The sequence below is a fragment of the Lepidochelys olivacea genome, assembly GCF_965140295.1.
Source record: "Lepidochelys olivacea isolate rLepOli2 genome assembly, chromosome: 2".
NCBI classification, from domain to species: domain Eukaryota; kingdom Metazoa; phylum Chordata; order Testudines; family Cheloniidae; genus Lepidochelys; species Lepidochelys olivacea.
In genome coordinates, this window is record NC_140412.1 from 232,316,111 (window position 1) to 232,342,669 (window position 26,559).

Sequence of the window (26,559 nt, forward strand, 5' to 3'; positions counted from 1 at the left end):
CAGTCTGGGCTATGGGGATGTGAATTTCAGTACACACAAAGCTGAAAGGAGGGTTGGCCTGGTGGTTAAGGCCCATGACTGGATTTGAGTCCTAACTCTGCCCTAGATTTCCTGTGTGACTTTAGGAAAATCATTTAATTTTGCCTGCATCAATGCAGGTTAATGTCTCATTGGAGAAGAAATCTTTGTGATGCTGCGTGAGGGCATTTGCTTGGTGTAACTTCTTCGTTTGCAGACTGTACACAAATACTGCTTCCTGAAGTGATCATGAACTGCATACAGGCAATTCTTGTCAGCGAATGTATCACTGCCTCCTCTCCAAGAGGAGCTGACTTAGGCTATGTCCACACTAGGAGCACTTTACCGGGATAGGAATTCTGCTATACTGCACTGGCAAAGGCGCTCCTCGTGCAGATGCAGCTATACTGGCAAAGCTGCACTTTGCACCAGTATATTAAAAACATACTCCTTCCTCCTTCTCTGCTCGCAAGCAAAACAAGCTGTACTGGTAAAAGCTCAGCTTTGCAGGTATAACTAGGGGCTTCTGTTGGCATAGTTATGTTGGTCAGGGATAATATTTCTTCACTCTCCTGAGCAATATAGCTATGCTGGCAGAAGTCTGTAGTATAGATCTAGCCTTTAGTCCTTGTCCCTCTCCTGGAATGTCACAATTTAAACACACTGTTTCTTGGTCCTCCCTAACCCCCGGGGCTTTTCCCCTGGGAATCCCCTAAGTCTAAAGCTGCTCACCTGGGACCATTTGGCCTTGAAAGGTGAGCCTAGTCCCTAAACTTCCTGTTGTGTAGATGCTTTGAAATCCAAAGGAACTCCAGAAAAGGTTTGCCTGCCCAAACCAAGAATGGTTTATCCCTTAATGACTGTCCAGGTGCACTGAGAGTTTAATCCTGAGTTTTTATACCTCAGTGACTCATAACATTAATGACATTAGCACCTATGGCCATGACAATATTATCTTCTGTTCTTGCTTTTTGCACCTTAGTGATCATTATGAAATTAGCTGACTTGTGGTGTTGAAAATAGTATCCCATTGGGAAAAAAAGTAAGAGGGCAAATGCTGAAATAGTGAGCGGATATGTGTCTCCTTCATCAATCAATTGATCAGTTTTTCCCAATGTAATGTACTCCAAGATTGATCTGTGCACTCATACTTTCTTCCTGTACAACCAGAGGCAAAACTACCAGATACCCTCTCTGATTAGGGGATGTATTGTGCTTCTGGTGAATTATCAAAAGGGATACAGTATTGCCCTCTACACATTTTTATCCTGAACATTAATGTATCTTAGCGTCATATGAATCATCTCCGCAGATCTGAAAAGAAGAATTTCTTGAGAACATCTTGTTGTTTTATCTCTTACTGTAAAGCATCTTGAGACATTGTGTTGAAACATACCACATAAAAATAAATTTAATTTAATTATCAATACCTAGAGCTGGCTGATTTAAAGGAACACTGTCAAAGCAGGGAATGGTAGTTCAATATGAGACTACTTCCATCTTGGTTCCAAGAGCATGTAACTGCTATATTAGTAGGAGAAGTGAGTGGATGCAATTTCTGAGGAAATGCCTCTTTGTTTAAAAAAAATCATAAATGATCATTATTGGTATTATGGTAGCATCCTGATGTACCGGCCAGTGAGCTCCACAGTGCTAAGTGCTGTACAAACACATACTAACAGACAGTCCTTGCCACAGAGTACTCACACTTTAATAGACAAGAAGAACCAAAAGTGGGAGAAAGGGAGTAATATTATCCCCATTTTACTGATAGGGAATGGAACTCAGTGAGTTAAGGGCCTGCTGCAAAGCCCACTAAAATCAATGGAAAGATTCCTATTGATTTCAATAGGATTTGGAGCTGGCCCTGAGTCACTTGCCATAGGTGACACAGGAAGTCTGTGGCAGAGTTGGGCATTAAACACAGATCTCCTAAGTCCAAATCCAGTTAACCACCATATCTTCTTTCATTTATAAAACTATGCTCATAGGCCACCATACAGTAATGCCAATATATACGCAATATCAAACAACTCCCATACTCAGTCATGTCTCCCTAATGTCCTCACCATTTGCCATAGCCATACACCAATGACATTAAACATATCCAAAGGGTGGAGGGCATATAGAGCCAATATTATATCTCTCTAATAAAGAGACCACTTTGTCTCTTGAGCCTGCATTATATCAAGATATACCATATATGTATACCACAATGTGGAAACATACGGTAAGTAACATTCTCAGCTTAACATATGTAAATTTGGCATTCGTTGAACAGAATCCTTGCTATTACTATGTGCAGTATGCTTATCATCATATTTTAAATCTACCAACTGATATACTATATATTGATATCATGAGAGTGAATTTACTTTTTATTGCCTTTTCAGGCCAATATACCAGTATCCCTGGAAGCTGTAACTTTGAAACAGGTGATCAAGATTGGACTATTTCATGTGGATTAACACGAGATTCTGTCAGTGATTTTGACTGGAGTATTGGCAACAGGGCTGTCACAGGGCAAAGTGGTCCTGATGATGACCACACACCAGGTAATATTAAGTTTCTCACATCTGTTTGGGGAAAGGGATGGAAAATTCTCACTCTTAGCTCTGAAAATCATTAAGCCATCTGCTGAGGAAAGTATTCTGCAGAATTAGTCCCACAATAGGCAGGAGGCCTGCTTAGTCGACCTGTGATCAATTCAGTGTATTGTGCCAGAAGGTAGTGGTGGTGAGCAAATTCCACAGTTTTGTGGCGCTAATTGGAAAATGCCCATAAAAATGTTCCATTCTTTTGGATGATAAGGTACAATAGGGGATAGACATCATAAATGGCAGTGCTAAAGTAGGCCAGATGAGTGTATTGAATCTTGTCATGTATACAGTCATAGTAACCACCAGTGTTATCTGAATGCAATTAAAAATAAACAGCCTAACAGAGAGGCCTGTTATCAGTCGGTTTAATCATTGGTTGGGTCAGCATCAGTGTAATTTTATAGATTGCTCTTTTCAAAGTGGCCTCGATTATATCATTCTTGATACTCTATTGTGGTTTGATGCATTTGTTTAGTCATCTCTAGACAATGAGCTGCTAAATCAAATCTAAGGATACTTATTAATCATGACCCCTGGAGAGAAACAAACTTTTTATAAGCAGGCACAGTGGATTAAATAAACCTACTGTCCATTTGCAAGCATCTGGCAAAACCCTTATTAATTAAAGAGGTATTTGTAAACCTACTCATTTAGACCTACAAAGATGAAAAATTAAATACAAACAAGAGAATACAGTCAGTGACAATAATGTTTCCTTTTCTGTTGGATTTTTTCATAGGAGATGGCTTATACATTCCTGACTGAGTGTTGTCATTTTGTTGTAATTCTGCTGCACTTTACATAATGAGCCAGGTTCTGCTTTCAGTTACACTGGTGTGAATTCAAAGTAACGCCACTGAGCTCAATGGCTTTTTTTTGTATATCCTGTGTAATGAAGCTGTAAACACATTTCTATAGATATTGATCTTCCACAGCATCTAATTCAGATGGTCACAAACAAAAACAAATCTGAAATTTGGCTTTCGAAACTCAGAATGGATTGTTTTTTAAACAGCAAACCCATTTCATAAATGAACAAAATGTGCAGGCAGGGGGTGAGCTGAGACTTCTGCTTATTGTACTTGCTTACTTTACTGTTATCTTGTCCTTTCCTTTTCCCTGTTTCTGCCTCATCCACCCATTGTATTTTGTCATAATCTAGGATGAGCACTTTGTGGTTCTTTTACTGTGCATCTGTACTGAACCATGCATGATAGGGTCCTGACCCTGGACTGATGACCGTAAGTGCTCCTGCAGTGCAAATAATAAACAGTAAGAAATCACTGCAACAACAGAATCTGACTTCAGGGGCCAAATTCTCTGCTGGTGTAAATGCATGCAATTCCAAGACATCAACCATACCGCTCTGCTGCAGGTCATCATTTTCAATGTCTGTCCTGGGTTGAAGCTTAGCATAACACTCATGGGTTCCAAATAAAGATTCAGGTCCTTAAAGGATGATTGAGGAGCAAATGGGGAAAAAGGAGCAATCGTTCAGGGGCCACAATAAAAAATCTCAGTGGAAATTATTCCCCCCATGTTGTGGCTGGTCAAGAGCTTAAATACATGACATATACATTTTGTATTAGCATGTCCCAACTCCCAAATCCCAGCTCCTGATAGCAAAGTAACCCTTGATACTACTCACAGAACAAAGTATATTAACATGGAATACAATGACCTGGTATGATGAAGACAACAGTCTGTCATGCTAAGATTTAAGGAGAAAACAAATAATGCAGACCAAGTATTAGTAGGTGATGAAAATATTGTAATATCCATTGTCTTCATCATGTACCTGTGACCAACATGTCTGCCAGCTTTCATCTCCTCCTCGGTCTTTCAGATTCTCCTCTTAGGGCTGCCTGCTACAGCCGGTTGGCAACACAACATGACTGGTAGTTGGTGTGCCTTGACCAAGACTGAGAGGGGAGTGCAGGTTCCAGAACCTCTTTACCCTCCAGCACCTCTCTCTGAAGATTACGGGGTCCTTGTTCCCAAGCAGACATCTGCATGAAATTATCCAAACAGTAATCTCAATAAAAACAAGGCTGATTAAAAAGAGAAAATAGAATTAAAACAAAATTAACAGTTTGCTTAACACATCTAGCTTTGCTCTTCTCATAAGCTAACCTCCCCAGATTTTCCACCAGCATATCCATGAGGCGTTGCTTTATAAATCTTCAGAAAAGACAGATAATCAATTAAAAATATACTCCAACCTCAAACACTTTAGTCCAATGCCAGAGCAAAATGATGATTTTATTAATCATTTGTATTGTCATAGTACCAAGGAGCCAACTAGGTTGGGTCTCTGTTTTGCTGGGTATGATACATATAGTAACATTCCATTTGATTTAGAATACAACATATCCATGTCACTGTAATAACTTTGAAATAACTTTTTTACTTGAGAATGTTTAAAATCTAGCACCTCTTGAAAGTACTGAGGTGTAACACTCACACCCTGATAATCCAACATAAGCAGATCATCTGAGAAAATTATATTTTTATATTTATTTATAAAATATATATTCCAACAGACAGACAGAGAAACTGAGAGCATTTCACTGATAGTCATTGCAATTTGCAAAACCTCCCTTTTCGTGGTGTTTCAGCCAGAAATTACATAGGATTGAGGTGCAAACTGAATGTCTCATTCTGAATAAGTGATCATTTGCAGGTCTGTGAGAGTGGCATGTTGTATACAGTTTTGAAATCCAGTAGACAATTTCACTTTATGAATGAGTGAACTAAGGGTTTGTGCAATTTTGGGTAAAAATAAATGCACTTCACTTCAAATAGCCTTTGATGTTATGCCGCCAGTCCATGTGAGCCTGATTCTTGAAATAATCAAGTAGTGAGCAAATATCTCTGTGTTCATTTGTACTTTCTCAAAAGGTTTATTATTTACCACAATACAAAAAAAAATTCCAGATCAATTGCCAGAAACAGTTTTGTGCTAAAAAATCACACCAAAATAGATCTTTATTTAGATGTTCCATCAGCCAAACTCCTCAGAGCCAATGAGTGGCATAATCTGATATCTTAGTAATGAATTCACGTTGGTATATTCTAATTGTTAAAGCTGTAACACAGCTCTCTTGCCCCACCCCGGTTATCCTATTACAGGAAAAGAGCAGCATTCATCAGTAGCTCTTTGGGGGCAGGGTCTGTTTCTTAATATGTGTTTGTACAGCACGCTAGCACAATGGGGCCTCAACTTTATTTGGGTTCTCTAGGCACTATGATCATAACAGTAATAATTAGCAGGGAGGAGTTAAACCAGAGTTGTCATGAGGCTGCAGAAGGGTTTGGGATTTCCAGAGAAAGGGACTGGTTGGGCATGCTTGTCACTAGGGTATCTAGGAAGGTTTGGCAAGTGTGTGTGTGTGTGGTCTGAGATGGAGTGGAATAGGTGTATGTTACCATTCACTGGTCCTCTCCGTGGGTCTTGCCTCCCCCTCTAGACTATTCATTCTTCCTTCCAATATTTCTTCCATGCCTACTCCTCCACCCTCTATTATCACCATTGTCTTTGAAGAACCCGAGCTCCACCTTCCTTAACCATGATCTTCAAGGCCAGCTGCATTACACCTACGCCTCACCTTGGCATGATGCCTCACACTTGAATTGTTGGACTATCTGGTGCACAATGGAGTTTGGAATACTCCAAATCCCAGAACATATTAAACTGGAATTTGGACGGCCGCAAATTCAACCACACACATCAGCAAGAGTTCAAATGCGAGGCATCATGGCAGATGGGACCCAAGCTCACCTTTAAGGTAGGGAGAGTGGTGGTTTGAGAAATAGATACTACTGCATGGTGGTGTACTGCTGACTGTTGAAATGATACAAGACATCACTGGAGAAACTGTCCACCATGGATAGTGAAGACCTCATTCCAGGGAAAATCTTATTGTTGAATTGCTAAAAGCCTGTCTTAATTAGACCAAATTAATCTACTTGTAATTGCCCTAGAAGTTTCTCCATACTCACAGGGAACCTATCAATTTGATTTTGCAACTTGTTAGCCAATTATGTACCAAAAGGTTTAGAAGAGCCCATTAAGGGCCAGGACACACTACTATTGTGATTCTGAATATGCTTGTAGCTGATTATGTTTAAACAAGAAAGAGTATTCCGTGTGTTCCTTGATTTGAAAAATTCTGAATTTTATCCTCCAGAGGAGAATAACCCTGATCTTCCTCACTGCTACCACCAGAACAAAGATAGTTTGTTTTACCTGAGCAAATGAGCCATTGTAAATGTTTTGAAAATGGGATTTTAAGAGAGCTTGCTTGATCAAAAAGTGTTTGTTGCTTAAAAAAAATGTACTTGGAAGGTTGTATAATTACACATTGTGTGTTACTGTTATTTCATGAATATGTTTATGTAAAATGTAGCTACTGATTGGTGCAAAGTCATTTCCATGTCTTTTAGGAGCTGACACCGCTGTGAAGCTCACAACAACCTTGTCATGTGCCAAAGTCAAAAGTGAATTTTATTTCTATAATAGTCCTTTAGACTTTTGATTGAATTTTTTTACAACAATCAATATTAAGAAGTCAAGTGAAGGAAAGTGACAACAGTACATAGTGAGTGGCACCTGAGGGCTTGTCTTCACTACCAGGGTAAGTCAATCTAAGTTACACTACTCCAGCTGCATGAATAACGTAGCTGGAGTCAACGTAGCTTAGGTTGACTTATTCTGGTATCTTGACTGCGCTGCACTGATGGGAGACATTCTCTGGTTGACTTACCTTACTCTTCTTGGGGAGCTGGAGTACCAAACTGGAGAGCGCTCTGCAGTCAATCACCCTGGTAATGAAGCCCTAAGAGATAGCAGCCTGAGTGCTCCATCACGCTAAGGCCCTTTACACCACTCTGTAAAGAAGTCCTAAAGTGAGGTTAACTATAACTGGACTCCATTTTAAGGCCCAGTTACACTGCTAGTGCAATGCTATTCTGGAGAAAAGAGACTACTGTGGCATATCAGATGCCATTGTGTGATAGCTGGCGGCAATACTGGCTTTGCTGTGGTGGCCACTATATTTTAGAAGCAATGTTTGTATGGAAGTGAAGTGTTTGGAATAAAGCTGTAGTGATTACTGACACCTTACGAGCACTTTGAGCAGGGGGTTGGACTAGCTGACCTCCTGAGGTCTCTTCCGACCCTAATCTTCTATGATTCTATGAAAATGAGAGATGTTTGCCATTAGGTTATCCTAGGATCAAATATTACCAATATATCAATATCAATATACTCTCTTTTAGTAAAGAGAGTAAGAGTGATTTGTCACGGGAGAAAGCCACTCTAAAGAAAAAAAGAGTAAGTGCATTCAAAAGGAATCAGACCTATTTAAAACCAGGCAATGGGTCGTGTTATTCATATTCCACAGAGCTGTTAATGTACTGTGCTACATCTCTGGTTTAATGGTAAAGATTTAAGTCTTTTAGTGAATTATGTCAATGTAAGGTGCTGCTTGTCTCCAGCCCATGAAGGACCCACTGCCACACCAAGAGTTTCTTTTCCAGGCAGTTTTATGTTCCAAACACAGGCAAAAACCTCACAAAAAACAGTTCTTTAGCCCACCCATAGGACTTTCCCCTTTGTACCTTTCAGTCCCTCCTGATTCAGGACCTACTTCAGGACTTCTTCCAGGCTATTTTAACTGAGCACCACTTCCCAGGGCTTTCTCCTGGAGGTCTTTTCCCCCAGCAGGTTCCTACTGCCTCCCCTCGCAGGGGATGCTGGCAGCCCCTCACAGGGCACTCCCTGTTCCTCAACTAACACCCTGGCTCTTTATAACCCCCAGTTCTGCCCCATCCTCTTAATTGGCCAAACTGGGAGCACCTGTTCTGGCATAAGGGAGCTGGACCTACTTCATTTAAAGCAGACAGTCACCCTGAGACAGTTCAATAACCTTCAAGTTTCCCCTGTTTCCATGAAGAACGTACAGGTAACATAACTTGGAGCTATTGTTAATTCTAGTACTAGCAAAACCCTTTCAAAAGAACAATGACTTTCATAGATAGACATCACTATCTCAAACCTTTTTTAGAAAAAAGTGGTTCTTTTAGAGATGAATTTGCATTCAGATCTGAACATCCCCAATGTGTTCAGTCCACCTCTAGTAATGTCTTTTGTTTGCAACAGAGCTAGGGCCAAGGTAGTGGCTGAATAGCAAAAGTGGCTTTAGGAGGGTTTAAGGAATAAATTTGTAAAATATGTATGTGTTAATAATATATACATCTGTTATCAGACCCTTGGCCTATGTGTAAATATATATTTGGGTCTGATAAGATACATTATTGCTCTCACTATCTAGCTAGCTACCTATCTACTTATCTATCATGGCTTATGCTCTTAAGTGTGAAGTAGTATTCAAAGAACACTTTCATTCATTTTAAGGTAATGGACAACATTTTTTGTATGTCAACTCATCTGCCCAGCAGGAAGGAAATAGAGCAAGGATAATTACTACAAAATTGTTCCCAGCCAGCCTTGGAGTGTGTAGAGTCCGGTTCTGGTTCTGGCTCTGTGATTCCAAGCAAACAGGAATTTTAAAGGTAAGAGAAAAAGTATTTCTATTTAAATAGCTGATATCAATATTTGTGTTTCTCGTGTTTTGAATGGTTTAAATTTCAAACATTATATTAGCTTTGTTTAATCTCGGCTTGGTTGCCGGTTCTTTACCCAATCTTTCTGTATTGACAAGATCAACACTGACAACTCTGCTTTAGTCCGAATTTCTCTGGAAATGCCATTAGTACATATGTGAGTCTCACTGTCAGAGACTCGTCCGGTCATTGCAACCAATCTTACTGAACAGCAACACTTTTCTGCTTTGCATGCTTCTATCCTCAACATACAGTAAGTGCTATTTCCAGGTTATATAACACACTAATCCTGAAATGTGCTATACACAGTTAAAAAGAAAAACATTGTTTTAAAGCTATGAATGTTAATGCTCGTGAAGGGTAGTAGATTGAAAGCTCTGGACATAAACTATTTACTCACAGAACAGATGCAAGGTGGAGAGTGATAGTGCAGGCTTCCATGAAAATGTCTTGGCAGCGTTTTTCAAGCCTACCTAATGCTCCTACCTCTAAGGGTAATGGGGTAGTCTTTTTGCCCTCTCTGCTGAGCCAGCTTACAAAAATGCTAGTTGTCATGTGTCTATAAACTGGCTTGTGACCATCAGCTCATTTCACATAACCCACTGAACAAATAACGTCTCAGATAGTAATGTGTTTACTGACCCAAGCCGGATTTGTGTTTGTGTGTTTATGCCAGTTTGGAAATGTGAAAATAGAGATTATGTCAGTCATACTACATGTGACATGAAACAAAATTCAAAACAGATTAATTTAGCTGTCTAAAACATGTGTTAGAAGGAGGAAAGATGGTCATGTTGACTTGGAATCTGGAAGGCAGCAGGCCAGTGTTCTAAAACTGATTCATTCTGGCACCACCTTCCTTTTGACCTTGAGCAAGTCACTTAGACCCAAAGGTATTTGGGTTCCTAACTTCCCTTGAAATCAATATTCCTTTGAGGATCTGGGCCTTCATGTCTCTATGTCTTGGTTCCAGATCTGTAGAATAGGAATTATACTGCTTCATTTTTCCACCTTTTTACTGTCTTATTTAGACTGTTAGCTCTTCAGGGCAGAGGACTGTCTCTTACTATGTTTATTCACAATGTATAGGTATTGGGGTGCTGATTTCAATTGGGGCCTCTAGGCGCCACCAAATAATAAATAATAATAACCCACAGTATACTATGTAATACCCAATCAGTAGAAGCATCAAATAATTAAAAATCAGTGCATTCAACTGAACATTTATACCAAGCATTAAACAAAAACATTTCTCAAAGCTGTACAGTCTCCAGGGATACTAGTTTCAGATATTCAGCTTGAACTTCTAAGAAATTCTTTTACAGAAATGTTACAGTTCTGTAATTCTGAACAACTTTGTAAACTTCTGCTCTCCATCATCAAATGCCGCCTTCTTATTTTACCACTTACACGTGTGTGTGTGCACACACACACACACACACTCCTTTATGTTTTGCTTAGTAAAGTTAATTGAGAAAAAGAGTTGTAGATAAAGGTCAGCAATTTCTGTGCTTTGTGAATATCCAGATTATATTAAGGTAAAAGGCAAATAGTGTTTACTTCTGAATATTTTATTCAAGTATTTTGATTTTACATTTTTAGGCTGGGGTTTGTTTAATTATATGTCTCCTGACCATTACAGTGTGCAAGCCCCAGATTTTACTTTTATTTTTATAGAGAACTTCTGTTGGACTGAAGTTTTCAGTCATGTAAGCATTACTAAATGTTTAGGGCTTGTCTTCATTACCGGGGAGATCAACAATGCAGCGGGTGTCGATTTAGCAGGTCTAGTGAAGACCCACTAAATCGATGGCAGAGCCCTCTCCAGTCAACTCCGGTACCCCAGCTCCCCAAGAAGAGTAAGATAATTTGATAAGGGGGAGTGTCTCCCATCGATGCAGCACCAGTCAAGACACTGGGGTAAGTCGACCTAAGTACGTCGACTCCAGCTACATCATTCACGTAGCTGGAGTAGCATAACTTAGATTGACTTACCCTGGTAGTGAAGACAAGCCCTTAGAAGTAATTTGTATGTCAAAATATTTGGCCTGTGAGTCAGGTAGCAGGTGGCCACATAAAACTTGCATTTCTGTGATCATTTATTAAACTACATTAGTTAAACTTTTAGGCCACAATTCTACAAAGGGATCCATAAACATGAACTCTTACTCCTACACAGGAGTACGGTTGTGTGCTTGATCTCCTTCAGGATTAGGCCTTTCATGTGGGAGCACATAACAGTAAAATTCATAACAGACAGAACTAGTCCGCCAGAAATTATACACATATTTTCTTTCTCCTGAAAAAGTTGCACACTGAAGACAATGTATCCTTGATTGTGTCCTTCCCTCGTGCCATCTAATAGGTGACCTGATTCAGCAGCAAGCTTTTTTTTTTTAAGAGGCAAAGGATATTATTAACTGTAATCACTCAGGGAAAAAAGTCAAACAATCACTGTGAACAGCTAAGTGAAAACCTCTGCTCAGTTTGCAGTAGAGGTAAAAAAAAGCAAACCATCTTAGGATGTCTGCAAAATGAGAGAGAATATTATAATGCTATTATGAGAGTTGACGGTACATCCACCACCTGAAATGTTCTGCTCTGTTCTGATTACTCTGTCTCATAGGATATAGTCCAGAGATGGGAGTTTAAAGTGACTCAAGTCATGGAGATACTCCAGAAGAAGACAGATTTAAAAGACTGGGACTGTGGTTTAGAGAGGAGATTTGTTAGAGGCATACAAAATAGTGAATGGTAAAGAGAGGCACACTGGGTGATCCTATTTACCCCTTTATAGTACAAGAAAATTCAATGGAAGTGAAAAGGGAAAATTGAAAACAGACACATTTTTACAGAATGCATAGTTAACTTGTGGAACTTATTGCCAAAATATTTCATTTCACTGAGAAGAACTTAGGTAGTATTAAAAATTATTAATTAGATGTTTATAAAGGTAATTGCATTAGATAGGATAAAACATTTATAAGGGAGATGAGCCCTCATACTTCAGTGTATTAGCCAACTGCTATCTTCAACTACCAGGAGTTCTACAGTATGTTACATTCAGGGAAGCAAGGAAGAGGCCTAGACCTTCAGATGGGTTACAGGTATCTCAGTCTAAGCAAGTTGTTCCATAATTGTCCAGTATGAGGTTTCTTTCATCTTCCTCTTAAATATGTGGTAGTAGACATTGAGAGAGAAATAATTCTGGACTAGACAGACCACTGGTCTAAGCTAGTAGGGCAATTTCTCTGTTCACTGGAGTAGTTTCAGGTCAATTCAGTTAAATTACGTTACTTTATCCGTGCAAATAAAAACAATGCATTTCTTTGTAGATTTGGATAGCTATTTACCCAAGTTTATGCAGAGCAGGAGAGAACTTGGATAAACCAACATATTAAGCACAATCTCTCATAAAACAGTTGGCTTCTCTTTTAAAGTTTTTTCTTCAGTCCTTTGTGCTCCATATGAGTCTATCTGTATGGAGAGGAGTAAAGCAATTACAGTTTCACTATTCAACTTTCTTCCTCTTCAGCTTTTCTTCCACACATTGTTATACCATGGAGAGTTAAAACTAAATTAAGATAGTTGTTTCAATATTTCAACTTCTGGCTTGTTCAGGCAATTAATATTAGCAGAGGTTGCTATGAACCAGGATACAGTAAATTCACTAAAAATGACCAGTGGGTTTTGCATTACTATTATTATTTTAAAAAATTAACAGACATTGGATAACCACTTTTTACAATGTATTTTCAATGTTATAGTGGGTGGTGGACAATGTAATCAGCGAACTTTGCTTAATTAATTCATGTGCTTACTTTGGCAAATCAGATGTTCTACACTACATTATATTCAGGGAAGTAAGGAAGAGGCTAGGCCTTCAGAAGGGCAGAACCTGAATCCAATTCCCACTGTGAACCCCAAATATAATGTTATATCAGTTTCTGCCATTCTTGTTCACTCTGTATACTGGCACATCTTGTATTAGTGTTTTAGTGGTCCCACTTCTCGCAGTCTGGCAGGAGGCACTGCTTTAAATCATGTTGATTCAGCATGGGGAGGAAAGGTATTCTACCAGTTACAATGGAACAAAAGACATGTGTAGTCTGAAGACATGAACTTGCAAGGATGTGGTACAAAACGACATGTCATCATTCTCTATTAAAGTCAACAGGTGTCTTTCTCAATTAAAACTGGGTTGTGGCTCACAATAAAATGAACATGTGTGGTTGCCTTTCACAAAACTCGGGTTCTCCTAGTTCCATGACTGGAGAATACAGTGCATATGGTGGGAATAATCAGAGATTATAAAATTAGTTCATAGTCTCCTAAGAGCACACTTCTTGCTATGCAACCTATAGATCTGCCAGGTTCTCAGATATACAGAAAATCACGTAATTAATACAGACCCTTCCATCATGACAACTGTTAGTCAGGTAAGATCAATCAGGTAAGATAATATGTTATTTAAAATATATATATATTTAAAAGCCATCAAGAAGGCATGGAAGAGCCTTGTGTGCAGCAGCTGGTGCCAAAAGTAAGAGTAGCAGTTTACATTCACTTGACTTTCAAAAGTATGTGCCCCTCTCCCAAAAATTTATAGTTGATGAAAAAAGAATTAGCAAACCACTGCCAGGCAGCACACGCTTCAGAGAATTAAAACTGAGTCAAAACTGTAAAACAAAGAAATGGGATTTGCTAAAGAATTCAGTTCCCACACCAGAATACAAATGAACCAGATGCAAAGGCACTTTGCAGAAGAACTAAGAATCACAGAGCAGAGCCTCACTGACACATTCATCTCACAGATCTACAAATGGTAGAGTCCTTAAAAAAACCCCAATGTACTATGTATTAATAGACATCTTCAGTTTCAAGCATTTCATAAGGAATATTTTGCAACTTGATTTATCTCACTTGGTTTATTGTCCATGATGATTTAGGTGAGATGGGCATTTTTATGAAACCGCCTAGAAATAATGTCAGCATGGAGTGGAGAATAAACACATATGATACTTACTAGTTAGTGTCGGACATGTGGTTTGTTTCTTATTTTAAATAATGATGCAAACCAGAAACTGCCAATAATTAAATTATTATGACTGACTTCTCAGAAGCACAGTGACAGCCTGACCTTTCCCAAACCTGGTAGTTAGGGAACTGTACTTTCACTATCCAGGTTTATAGTGGCAACAGTCTGATCCCCTTTCATCCCTCCATTTGTTAAATAATCAGCAGTGGACACACAGGGCTAGTGTGTGCCCTTTATGGCACAACTCACTGTATGCAGAAGGGCTAGAGTCTCTTGAGGCACTGAGCACTATGCAAGCATAATTCCTCCTGGGGGTCTGGGAAACATGGGCCAAAGTGTCTCTTCTGTACTGGGTGCTATCTGTGCTCCTCCCTGTATGAGTCCATCTCAGCTGGGTGGTATGGAATGGGAGGAGTATTGCTCTGTCCCTCCTCCACTTCCCTTCTCTACAGAGGCTAATGACTGTCAGCATTAGCCTTAAGCAGTGTTTGTGCTCTGTGCATCCCTCTGTAGGGATCACATTCAAACCCCATCCTTGTGCTGTCTGTGTACACTGAGTATAAAGACTGAGACTGCATCTAGCTCTTGAACCGCAAGACACATTTGGTTCTTATTGTGGAGGGAGGCTCTGGCAAAGAATGCAACATTGAAATCTGTCAGTTATCCTCTTCACTCGCTATGGACATATTGGAGCCACTTACTCTGGAGAGAATAACACCTACATTGCAGTTAAAGAAACAGAGTGCTAATTGAGGTTCACGTTTTTCTGAACCTCTTGAGTAATTGCTGAAATAAACCAGAATCAAAACTTTTCCAATTATTATTTATATATGTTATGGTATTTTGTAGAGGTCTCAAGTGAGAATGTGACGTGTTGTGCTGGGGATTATACAAATGCATCACAAGAGACAGTCCCTACCCTGAAGAGGTTACATTCTACACACACAAAGGATTGGAGAAAGGAAGTATTATTACCACCATTTTACAGATGGGGAACTGAGGCAGATAGATTAAATTACTTGTCCAAGGCCAAACTGGAAAACTGTAGCAGAGCTGGGAATTCAACAGAGATCTCCTAGATCCCATTTTAGTGCCTTGCCCAGTATACTGTCCTTCCTCAGGAAAATTCAGGTATTTCAACATTAAGAAACATAGAATCTGGCTCCCCATTGGGTTACTCCAGCTTTACATTAGCATTGCGCCATAGATTTCAGTGGAATTCCACCAGTTTTAAGCTGTAGGAATGCCGTCGTGAGCCACACATGAAATGTGTAGAATTAGAAATTTATTGTCCATCAAAGCAGGATTTTTCTTATCTGAAGTTTTTACCAAAAAACCTCTCTGATACTTCTCCACTAAAATTTAAAAGCCAGAACTCAAAAAATAAAGTCTGTGTTCTGAGTCCCAGAGTACATTACTTTTGTCCACACCAGAACTGAAAGCAGCAGAAGGCAGAAGTTAAAATTCAGAGACAGACTGGGATTCTAGATCCTGAGTTGGTAGAGGCTGGCTGGGCTACTGAGGTGAAGAATAGTAAAAGGCCAATATGGATCCACCAGGAACCCCTTTTTGATTTTCAGGTCATTAAAGAAACCTACAAAAAGTAGAAACAGGGACAAATTGCTAAGGAGGAATACAAAAGAAAAACGTGTATAGGAACAAAATCAGAAAAGCTAACTCACAAAATGAGTTACAGCTAGGAAGGTACATAAAAGGCAATAAGAAGAGATTATTTAAATATATTAAAAGCAAGAGTAAGATGACAGAAAGTGTAGATTTTCTAGTTAGCGAGGAAGGAGAGCGAATAATTGACGACATCTAGGTGTTTAATGCTATTTTGCTTGTCTTCATTGAAAAAGTTAATGATGACCAGATACTCAACATAATTAATATTATCAACAAGGGGGGAAGGAACACAAACCAAAGTAGGGAAAGAACAGGAATATTAAAGAAAAATAAAGAGTATTTAGATAAGTTAGATATACTCAAGTTGGGAGGACCTGTTGAATTTCATCCTAGGGTACCAAAGAAACTAGCAGAAACAATCTCAGAACCATTAGCAATAATCTTTGAGAACTCTTGGAGATGTGTGAGGTCCCAGAAGATTGGAAAAGGGCAGTGTGAAATGTGGTCTAGATGAAAGTACTATAAGGTGGGTGCACAACTGATTGAAAGACCAGCCTCAAAGAATAATTATCAGTGATTTGCTGTCAAACAGGGATGCCGTAGTGGGTCCTGCAGGGATCAGTCCTAGGTCTGGTACTATTCAATATTTTCATTAATGGCTTGAATAATGGAGTGGAGAGTACACTTATAAAATTTGCAGATGATACCAAGTAGGGAGAGGATGTAAGCACTTTGGAGAACAGGATTAGAATTTAAAATGACCTTGACAAATTGGAGTATTGGTCTGAATTCAACAAGATGAAATTCAATAAAGACAAGCGGAAAGTACTTCTCATAGGAAGGAAAAATCAAATGTATAACTACAAAATTGAGAATAAACAATGTGATGCAGCTGTAAAAAAGGCTAACTTCATTGTGGGGTGTATTAACAGGAGAGTTGTATGTACAACAAGGGAAGTGATTGTCCTGTTAGACTCAGCACTGGTGAGGCCTCAGTTGGAATATTGTGTCCAATTCTGGATGCCATATTTTAGGGAATATGTGGACAAATGGAAGAGAGTTCAGAAGAAATCAACAAAAATGAAGAAAGGTTTAGAAAACCTGACCTATAAGGGGAAAAAAAATGGGCATGTTTAGTCTTGAGAAAAGAAGACTGATGGGGGACCTGATTAGTCTTCACATATGTTAAGGGCTACTATAAAAAGGACTGTAATCAATTGTTCTCCATGTCCACTGAAGGTAGGACAAGACGTAATGGGCTTGAGCAAGGGAGATTTAGGTTAGATATTGCGAAAAACATTCTAACTATGAGGGTAGTTAAGCTCTGGAATAGGCTTCCAAGGGACGTTGTGGAATCCGCATCTTGGAAGTTTTTTAAAACAGGCTAGACCAACACCTGTGATGGATGGTCTAGATTTACTTGTTCGTGCCTCAGCACTGAGGGTTGGACTAGATGACCTCTGGAGGTCCCTTCAAGCCTTATATTTCTATGATTATATCAGCCAAGGAGCAGAATTTGCATTGTTGTTCTGAAAGTTAGTACATATCCTGCCTGTCAACAAACTGAAATTTAGAAAGAGGTAGCTGGAAGAAGAAAGAGGTTACAAACAAAAACTATAAAGAAACTGAAAGTATAAAAATACCTGATCATTAAAAATTCCCTTTAGCCCTAGATGTAGAAATATACTTAGTCTGACAATTAGAAAGTACAGTCCTGGGAAAAAGATAAATGACTAAATCCCAGAAATGCAATGGGGAACAACCAATACATTTTTTGCCTTCTGGTCATTCCTCGCTACCCAAGTGGGCCTTTCCCCCCCTCCCCCTTCAGAAGAATTCTTTGTCATAGAAGCCTTTTTATATTTAGTTACCCTCATGTATTCATGAAGACGTGCGTGTGTGTATATTTTTATATAAGAAATAATACACACATGCACTTCAGTTTTGTTTGGTGTCTCTTTTGTTCTAGTCAAATCAGTCCGTTGCTAGAAATGAAAGATATTCATTGACATACTCTGTCATGACAGTGGGGGTGGCAAACCTATCCAGTGAAACGATTGCTGAATCTATGAGTGTGAAGTCTGTTCCTCAGGGAATAACACCACATCATTTTTCACCCTATTGGTTATAATTTCTTTTCTTAAATTGACCTCAGAGAAAAGCTCTAAGATCCTTCCACCGAGCACTCTTTCACCTTCAGTGAGTACCTGACTTTTTCAACTGATGCTTGACAAGAACAGCTGCATGAAGGAGTCGTTTCTCCCCTATGTAGAGGCTTCTAAGCAGGTGGGAGTTACCACTGGTTCTGCCCATTTCAATCTCATTGAAGCATGCCCCTAACATGGATATTTACTTCCATTCTTCAGCCAGCTTTTCATTGATCTAAAGATGACTAAAATGTAGACACCTGCAGAGAGCTGCTGGAAGCAGCGACTGACTCTGTTTCACTAGATATCTGCTTTGATAACATTTTGTCTCAATATTCTTATGCAGTAAAGCTCAAAGAAAGTATCTGGTTTAAGTTCCTGGTTGGTTTTTAACTCAATTATCCAACTGAATTGGTTGGGGGACATGAAGGTCAAGTGACTTATTGAACGTTACGCAATTAATCAACCTGGATTTAAGCCCAGAATTTTCTTGGCTCTCATTCTTTTGCTTTTCTTTATATTTCATTGCCATATCAGGGACCCTAGGTTGGGAAATGAACTCTGGAGTGGTGGAATATCAGTCCCAAAGGTGATACACACAATTTCTGGCAATCTGAGATGCCAAAAATATAATACTTCAGTGCCTCCTGCTGGTCAGCTGATGGAGTAAAATTGCTTTAAAAAAATCACAGTATATCAAGACTTATTGAGCTCTACTGTTGTGTTTGAGTGGCACTGGTTCAGTAGCTTTGTTTTGCTGCAAATTCATTCCATGTAATTTGTTTTAATATTTGATTTTGTTTTACACTGACATTTATCACTAAGTTTATACGAGCCAATTTGCCATCGCTGAGTGCAGTGCAAATTGCATCACTGGGTGCATTTTTTTGTAAGTGTTTGTAACAGATGCCAGATTGAAACCACTGGGTGCTGCAGTCCTCTGTTTATACATCTAAAAGCTTCACATACTCTCACACCTCATTTCAGACAGAGAGGGACCAGCTTAAGGATTTGAGAGGTCAATTGAACCTCTATGCTGAGTATTTCCTTTGACGTAAATGGATTTTGGATCAGCTTCTATGCTGTCCGAGGCTGGCAGCAGGGTTTCCCAATTAATAACTTCTGGCCGCATTTTCTGTTATGTGAACTCTTGTTTGCTAGAACCTGGATTGAGACCACCATGGCCACTCCACAAGATTCAGTCATTACCAACCAAGTAATGAACCACAGCAGAAAGGCTCCATATTACATAGCCAGTCGGCTGAGCCCTCAAACTTTGTTCGGTTGACCTAACTAGCTGTACTTCTCTGCAGTTTCATGCTGATTACATTTTATTTCCTGGGTTTCGTTGTCAATAGGTGTACACTGCTGAAGAACATGGAATGGATATTCTGATGTGGTCTTCAAGTGGAAATAAAGGAAGCAGGTGGACATATGCAAATGTGGTTCTCTCTAGCAACAGTCCTTTCAGAGTCACATTTGAAATTGAGGTGGGAGGGAATGAGCTCACAGAAGTTGCTCTTGACGATATTTCTTTCACCCTGGAATGTATGGATGCAGGTATGTGATTATACAAACACTGTGAAACACAATCAGAAATGAGGTGTTTACCATTTTACAATGGTGAGTTTATCTTGTGATACTAATATGTTCCAAAATAACTGAAGGAGCCAGTAAAAAGTATTTAAAGAGATCATCATTTTAAAAGTCAGCATTTTCTAGTCATTGCAACCTTGGTATCTAAAAACCCACAGTTAAGAATATATTCCTGTGAAGAATATAGAGAAAAACTGTGAGATCTCAGATACCACTGCATGGATTTTTTTTTTAAAGAAAAGCACAGTACTATTCCCATTTTACAACATCCATCAGAATGTAGAATGGAAAACAAACTTTTAGTCTGACCACAATACAGGACAGTGTGTGTCTGCATTGGAGAAGAAAACTGGGTGGTAGGAGGTAAAGGGGAAATTTCTCCTTTCTGATCCATGTGGCAGATTTTGATTTAGTCCTTTGGCTTTCCCTATGTGTGTGGATTTCCCATTGCCATCAAAAAATTTCCACCCATATGGGAAGAGAAGAATATCTGAATAAAGATATTTGTCATGTGGATCTCTGAGGACAATTCTGCCCTAAAACTAACTTTTGAATAAATCCATAATTATAGCAGCCCCCGACAGTATCAATATAATTGAAGGCCTGTTAGGGTTTTATTTTGAACCCTAGTTGAGAGGGATTTATCACTGCTGCACTGTAACAATTCTCTCCAGGATGAAAGCAATCAGACAAGGTTTTGGCTTGGGATGGAATAGTTTTATGAGCACAGAAGTAACTCACAATTATTTTAAAAAGTAAATGGTTTGTTCTTTTATCTTTACTCTCTTCATAAACTATCTCAGCAACATAACAAATTTACCATGCTGCCTCGCTCTTTGAGAATTTATGATCTTGAACTTCTACTACAAAAGCTTTGTGATTTGAACTGTGCAAAAAAAAAGGCTTACATCCTAAAGCCCTACAATACTATTTATTATGTCAGTGTACTGTATCATACAATACAATATCAAAAGAAAAAGTATATGCAAGATACCATACTACCTCTTTTTCAGCCACTAACGTCTATGGAGATTTTCAGCACAAATAGCAAGTACCTTTATTCACACATGTACACCATTGTTTGCATGCAAATAATGGTATTTCCATGAAGTTCAGTCATTCCTTAAACATTTATGTGAATGAAAAACAGTTTGTCATGAGTGTTTGTTGGTAAATAACCAATATGGATTGGATATGGCAAAATAAAAAAAAAGATACAGATTTGTATGAAAATGTTCTGGAATAATTTTTTCCACTGTTCAGAGCTCTAATAGTGACCCAGAATTGTTCAGACAGCATCTAGGAAACACAGCCCATGTGCGAATTACTTGTATCACACTGTGTTTAAAACACTGCCTCTATTGTCAGTGATGATAAAACCAGTCTCTGGGGAGATAAGCCACATGCTGGTTTGTACTTTAAGTTTTGATGGTGCAGTATGTTCTCACTTTTGTGAGATTTGCTAAATCTAGAAATACAAAGTGCAGCTTTTTTCTGAAAGGTGCAGTTCAGGCAAAGGCTATTATTAGAATGACTTCCGATGAGCTCTGATATGCTCACATGGTCAAGTGCTTGTCCTAGATTTTTTATGTCAACAAACTTATTCTCTCAAGAATCATTTAAGAACTTTAACTGAATGTTGGAATTACCCGGTATTGTGAGGAGGGTCACACCAGAGGGTTTTTTAAGTGATATATTTTTGTACTCGTGACTAATTGTAATACCCCACAGTCCCTGTTTAAACCCCCTGAAATCTATAGATTGTCTTCTGTCTTAGTTCACTTCCATAACTCCAATTCACTTCACAGGGAGTCAAACGTGTTAACTCAAGAAAAAAAATCTCTAGTTAAACAGGCATAGTTGTCTTTTCAAATGATGATAATTTAAGAAATAAGATAACTCTAGTGGTACAGTACCATTTTCTGACTGTTCTCTGATTTTTCCAAAAGGTTTCCTGGTTACGGAATATTTTCAGGCAGATAGCAATTTCTGGTTTATTCTTTATTAAAAACATGCCTTGATGATGAATAGACCTCTGTGAATAGTCAGTATTCATAGCTATTGAGTTAGGCTGGTTAGTTGTGGTTGGTCAAGTAAGTCACAAGGTATTGTACTTGTTCTCCGAATTGGATGAGCACCAGTCTGTCAATGCAAATACTTTTACTTGCATATTTAAAATTTGGTTTCCACAAATATTTGTTCTTGAAGTTTTGACTTTGGCTGTCTCCAAAACATTCATACCAGAAAGAGCGATTGCACAAATGTTTGCTGATAAAAAACACAAACAAGGTATAACTATGGCTGAAGCCATCTTATGTAACTAATAAACTAATAAAGAGAGTTGTGGTCTAAACTTTATATCCCTGGTCTCACTCTGGCTCCTAAACTAGAGAAGCTGCAACATACTCATGGTGCCTGACTCTGCTAGAAAGCACGACATGTCAGAAGTGACCACATTGTGCATGAAGCAAGAAGTGGCTGCTTTTGTCAGGAACATAGTGGATTAGAAAATAGTGCAAACTGCTGCATAGAGGAAGAAACTGCAAGCTATAGACCACCAGGAGCCAACCAAAAAGTACAGAGTACTGAGACCCAGAACATAGTCAGTACACACAAATGAAACCAAAACTAACACAGTAAAAGAGAAAACAGGTTTTTTTAATAAGAAAAAATGAACATAAAGGGTTGCAAGCCACCACCTTCATCTTTCCTTGGTTATATTGCTGAAAATTGGAGGAGAGGGGGACAATGACTCCACATCTATATGACAGCCTCAGGAGCCTGTAAAAAAGAGGAGGACATAAAAGAAGCCATTTTATTGCACATAGTGGGAGAGGAGACTCTGGAAGTGCATAACACATTCTTACAGCTGCCAACTGAAAATGGTCCCATTTAGGGTCAGGTCTTTACAATGCTTAGGAACTATTTAACCCTAAGAATAATGTGATGTTCAAATGATACCTGTTCTGGTCTCACCTACACCTAGGAGAAGAGAAGATAGACAAGTATGTCACAGAGACAAAAAGTAAGACGTGAGTTTGGAAATATTAAAAATGACATGCTCAGAGACAACACTGTGTTCAGTGTCACTGATAAAGGACTAAAGGAAAGGTTGTTGAGGGAGACTGATTTGGGCTTGTAAAAGCAATAGACATTTGCAGACCCTCTCAAGCCATAAAGACACAAATAGAGGTCAAGTCTGGACCACATTCTGACAAATTTATACAGGCTTTTACTCAAAAGTACGGACAAGACCCAGTCACATGAGAATCACAGCAAAGCAAACTCACCAACAACTCACACAAAGAAACAATGCACAAGCTGTGTGGTAAGACACACCCACCCAGAGTCTGCCCAGCCTTTACAGTAACGTCACAAGTGTGGACAATTAAATCACTATTCTTCTATGTGCAGAGCAACAAACATACCCAAAAGACACAGCCACAAATCTCTGGCTGAACTAGAACGTGATTAATCCCTTGTAGATATAGAATCCCAGGGTAATAGAAATTATATAACACACACTCAGAAGTGAATACATTCACTGAATATAAAGAATGGACCTGCATAATACAGGAAATGAAGCTAATGTTTTATCAGTTCACCTTTTGAAAAAGATACCAGGTCCCATCAGAATAAAGCCATCTAATGTTGCACAGCGTATGGCAATTCCAGAATAGACTCTGAAAGAGAAGTCACGCTAACAGCAGCAATGGCCAAGGCTAAGGTCAGTCTTCAGTTCTTCATCACTAAGGCATTACAACATCACAGTTAGGCAAAGAAGCTTGCACGCAGCTACCTAATACACAGAATAGGCATGTTTCTCACCAAAGCACCCAGCATGAAAGAAAAATTGATTGCACAATACCCAAAAGACCTTAGAGAACTAAGAGAGTTCCATGAGAAGCATCACATAAATACAGACCCATCAGTCACCCCATCATACACACCTGCAGAAATATCCCCTTTGCAGTGACAGACAGACTCAGAGATGCATTCAGGCTATTAGAAAAGGGCCATACACAAAGTGAACTGACCCACACCATGGATTACCATCTTGGTCTTAATTGAAAAGAAAAATGGCACGATTAGGATGTGTTTGGATCCCAAAGACCTTAATAAGGCTATACTGGGACAGAATTACTCCATCCCCAGCTGTTCAATGCTAACTATCTGATAAAAGCATATCCACTATTTCAGATGAGAAAGATGGATATTGGCGAGTGTTGTGATAATTGGGCCTACAAATTTACACTGACTTTTTAGAGTTGAACTCACAGTTAGGGTAAGTTCATAAGATGTTACAATAACCTATAACAACAAATGTTGATGGGAAAAGGTACAAAAGGGAGATAGACTGAATTAGTCCAAACAAAAGTCCAACTGATATAATTCAAGGACTGTGTTAAGATCAAGCCTCATAAACAAGAAGAAGGTGAAATTAGAAATCAGTGACTCAAAACTGGTGTGTCAGAAACCAGGCCTAATTGGTGGACAAAATAATGAGGGGATGGGCTGTTCCACCCACGATTCCCTTGGTGAATCCTTAATGAAAGGCTTTGAGAAGAAAAATTGGGTACTGGAGTGAGCTTCACCATCAGGGCTACACCCCCACCATCTCCTGTACCTCCAGGCCTTCATCATCTTGACCTTGAGAGATTTCCTGATCAGATCCGGCCAGAGAGAGGGACCCAGATGACATCTCCACCTCTACTGGCTCCAGCTGAATCCCAAAGACCACCTGGGATGAAACGGGATTGGACTTTAACAACAACAGCTCCAACCCATCTCAATTAACCTCTTCTCTTTTCCCCAAAAGGACAGTTATTGCCATCTTTGATAACATCTAAGAGACTGTCAAACAACGGGGGGGGGGGGGCGTTCCTTACAAAAACTCTCTTCAGCCAAAAGAAAAGAGAACAAGAGATGTTATTAAAATGGACACCTTGATTAATGCTTTACATGTCAAATACTTTAACTGTTTTTCGTTCTTTTCTGTATTTAAGACAAGGTTAAAATTATTTAATGGAATGTTTGCCGGGTACTAAGCAGGCTGAACTCTCTGCATACTACATCCTGGACATTGTTTAATGTTAAACAGTAACTAAGTTATGTTAACACCTTCAGCCCATATATCCTTTCCAAATTAATTCAACATGTCACATTGGATTAGGAGTCATCTGAACTGTGCACTTTGAATACAGCCGAGGGAAGATACAATTTTCTCCATCCACCTTTTGGAATAAAGTCAGCTAGTGAAGAGTTTCAACAAAAGAATAATGAAATATCTGGAGATATTGCAGGCATCCATATAATAGCAGACAACATGATAATAGCAGAATCAACTCAGGCAGAACATGATCAGATACTAAATAAAGTGTGGCAAAGGCTCATGAAGAGAATATCAAGTTTAACCCAGATAAAATCCAGTTTCTGGTAAAATAAATCAAATACATGGGACACATTCTCTCATCACAAGAAATTAGGCCAGATGACAGTCAGGTTGAACATGAACATCACAGCTAACATGAGACCTCCAGGACCACAGGACAAAAAAGCATTACAGAGAAGCCTGGGGGTGATGAGATTCCTTGCACAGTACATGCCAGGTGAAGCACCTTTGACTTGCTTCACTGAGACAGTTCCTATGTGAGAACATAACTTGGCAATGATCATGGGAACAAGACAAGGCAATGGAACAGCTGAAGATAGTGCTCCGTAATGTTCTGGTACTCAGTCTCTATGAGCCCAACAAGCCAGTCACTATTCAAGCAGACACATCCAAAAGTGGTTTAGGAGCTTGTCTATGGCAAGACAAAGGCCCTTCTTCATATGCATCATGAGCGCTGACAAATCAAGAATGAACTACTGGCAATTGTGTTTGCCATAAAGAAATTTCATCAGTACATATATAGAGTACAGGCTGAGGTACACTCTGATCATAAATCATTGGAAGCAATAGTCTCCAAACCTTGAAGAAAAGCACTTGCAAGGCTACAGTGCATGCTACTTCAGTTGCAGAAATATGATCTCAAAGACACAGAAACCCCTGGTAAAGAAATATCCTTTGCAGACATTATTGAGAGTGGCAGTGGAATATACTACGGAAACAGATAATGAAATCGCTGACGAAAAGGTTGTCTATGCAGTTGAGGCGACTTCTACACTCAGCACAGATTTGTTAGACTGAAGGAGGACACACAGAAAGATCCTGTAATGCAAGTTTTACGGGATATTGTACATAAGAGTTGGCCCTGCAGAGGAGACAAATGAATCTCAGACAGCAGCCATATTGTTCTGTGAAAGACTCTCTTTCATTACAACAAGGGTTGTTAATCGCTGGTGACAGGATAATTATTCCTAACAGGACAACACAGAAAATGCTTAACTGCTTAAATGAGTCACATCAAGGCATTCACTGAACAAAAGCAAGAGCGGAGAAGGCCAGGTCTGACACAAAATATAGAACAACTTATAGAAGGATGGACAAAGTATTTCAGGAATGTAGGCTGAGTAACCAGAAAGAACCATTATGGTCTTGTGAGATTCCTGATCTGCCATGGCTGCAGATATTCCTGATCAGATATTCCTGATCGGCCATCGCTGCAGATATTAGTGACTACAGCAGACACACATATCTACTCCTAGTGGACTACTTTTCCATATTTTCAGAAGTTCTGCATCTGCCAGACAAGTAGCATGTTCTATTATTGCTAAACTGAAAGCTGTATTGGCAAGACATGGCATCCCTAAAAAGTTAGTGAGTCACTATATTTCATTTGCAAACAGAGAAATGAGAACTTTATGAGACCCAGGGGAGTGAAACTCGCTCACTGCAGTCCTGGAGACCCGCAATCTAATAGAATGGCTGAGAGAACCATTCAGATGATGAAATACAGTGTTTCAA

General features: G+C 39.2%; 1 protein-coding gene across 1 annotated transcript in view; it reads left to right on the forward strand.

Moving 5' to 3' along the window:
- Positions 1-26,559, forward strand: part of MALRD1 (MAM and LDL receptor class A domain containing 1) — a gene marked incomplete at both ends in the record, with an annotated part of 444,317 nt that overhangs the window by 334,993 nt on the left and 82,765 nt on the right. The window contains 3 exons of the mRNA XM_084621129.1: positions 2,412-2,573; positions 9,037-9,194; positions 19,415-19,616. Of these exons, the coding sequence (XP_084477255.1) occupies positions 2,412-2,573; positions 9,037-9,194; positions 19,415-19,616 (522 nt within the window). The remainder of the gene's footprint in view (positions 1-2,411; positions 2,574-9,036; positions 9,195-19,414; positions 19,617-26,559) is intronic.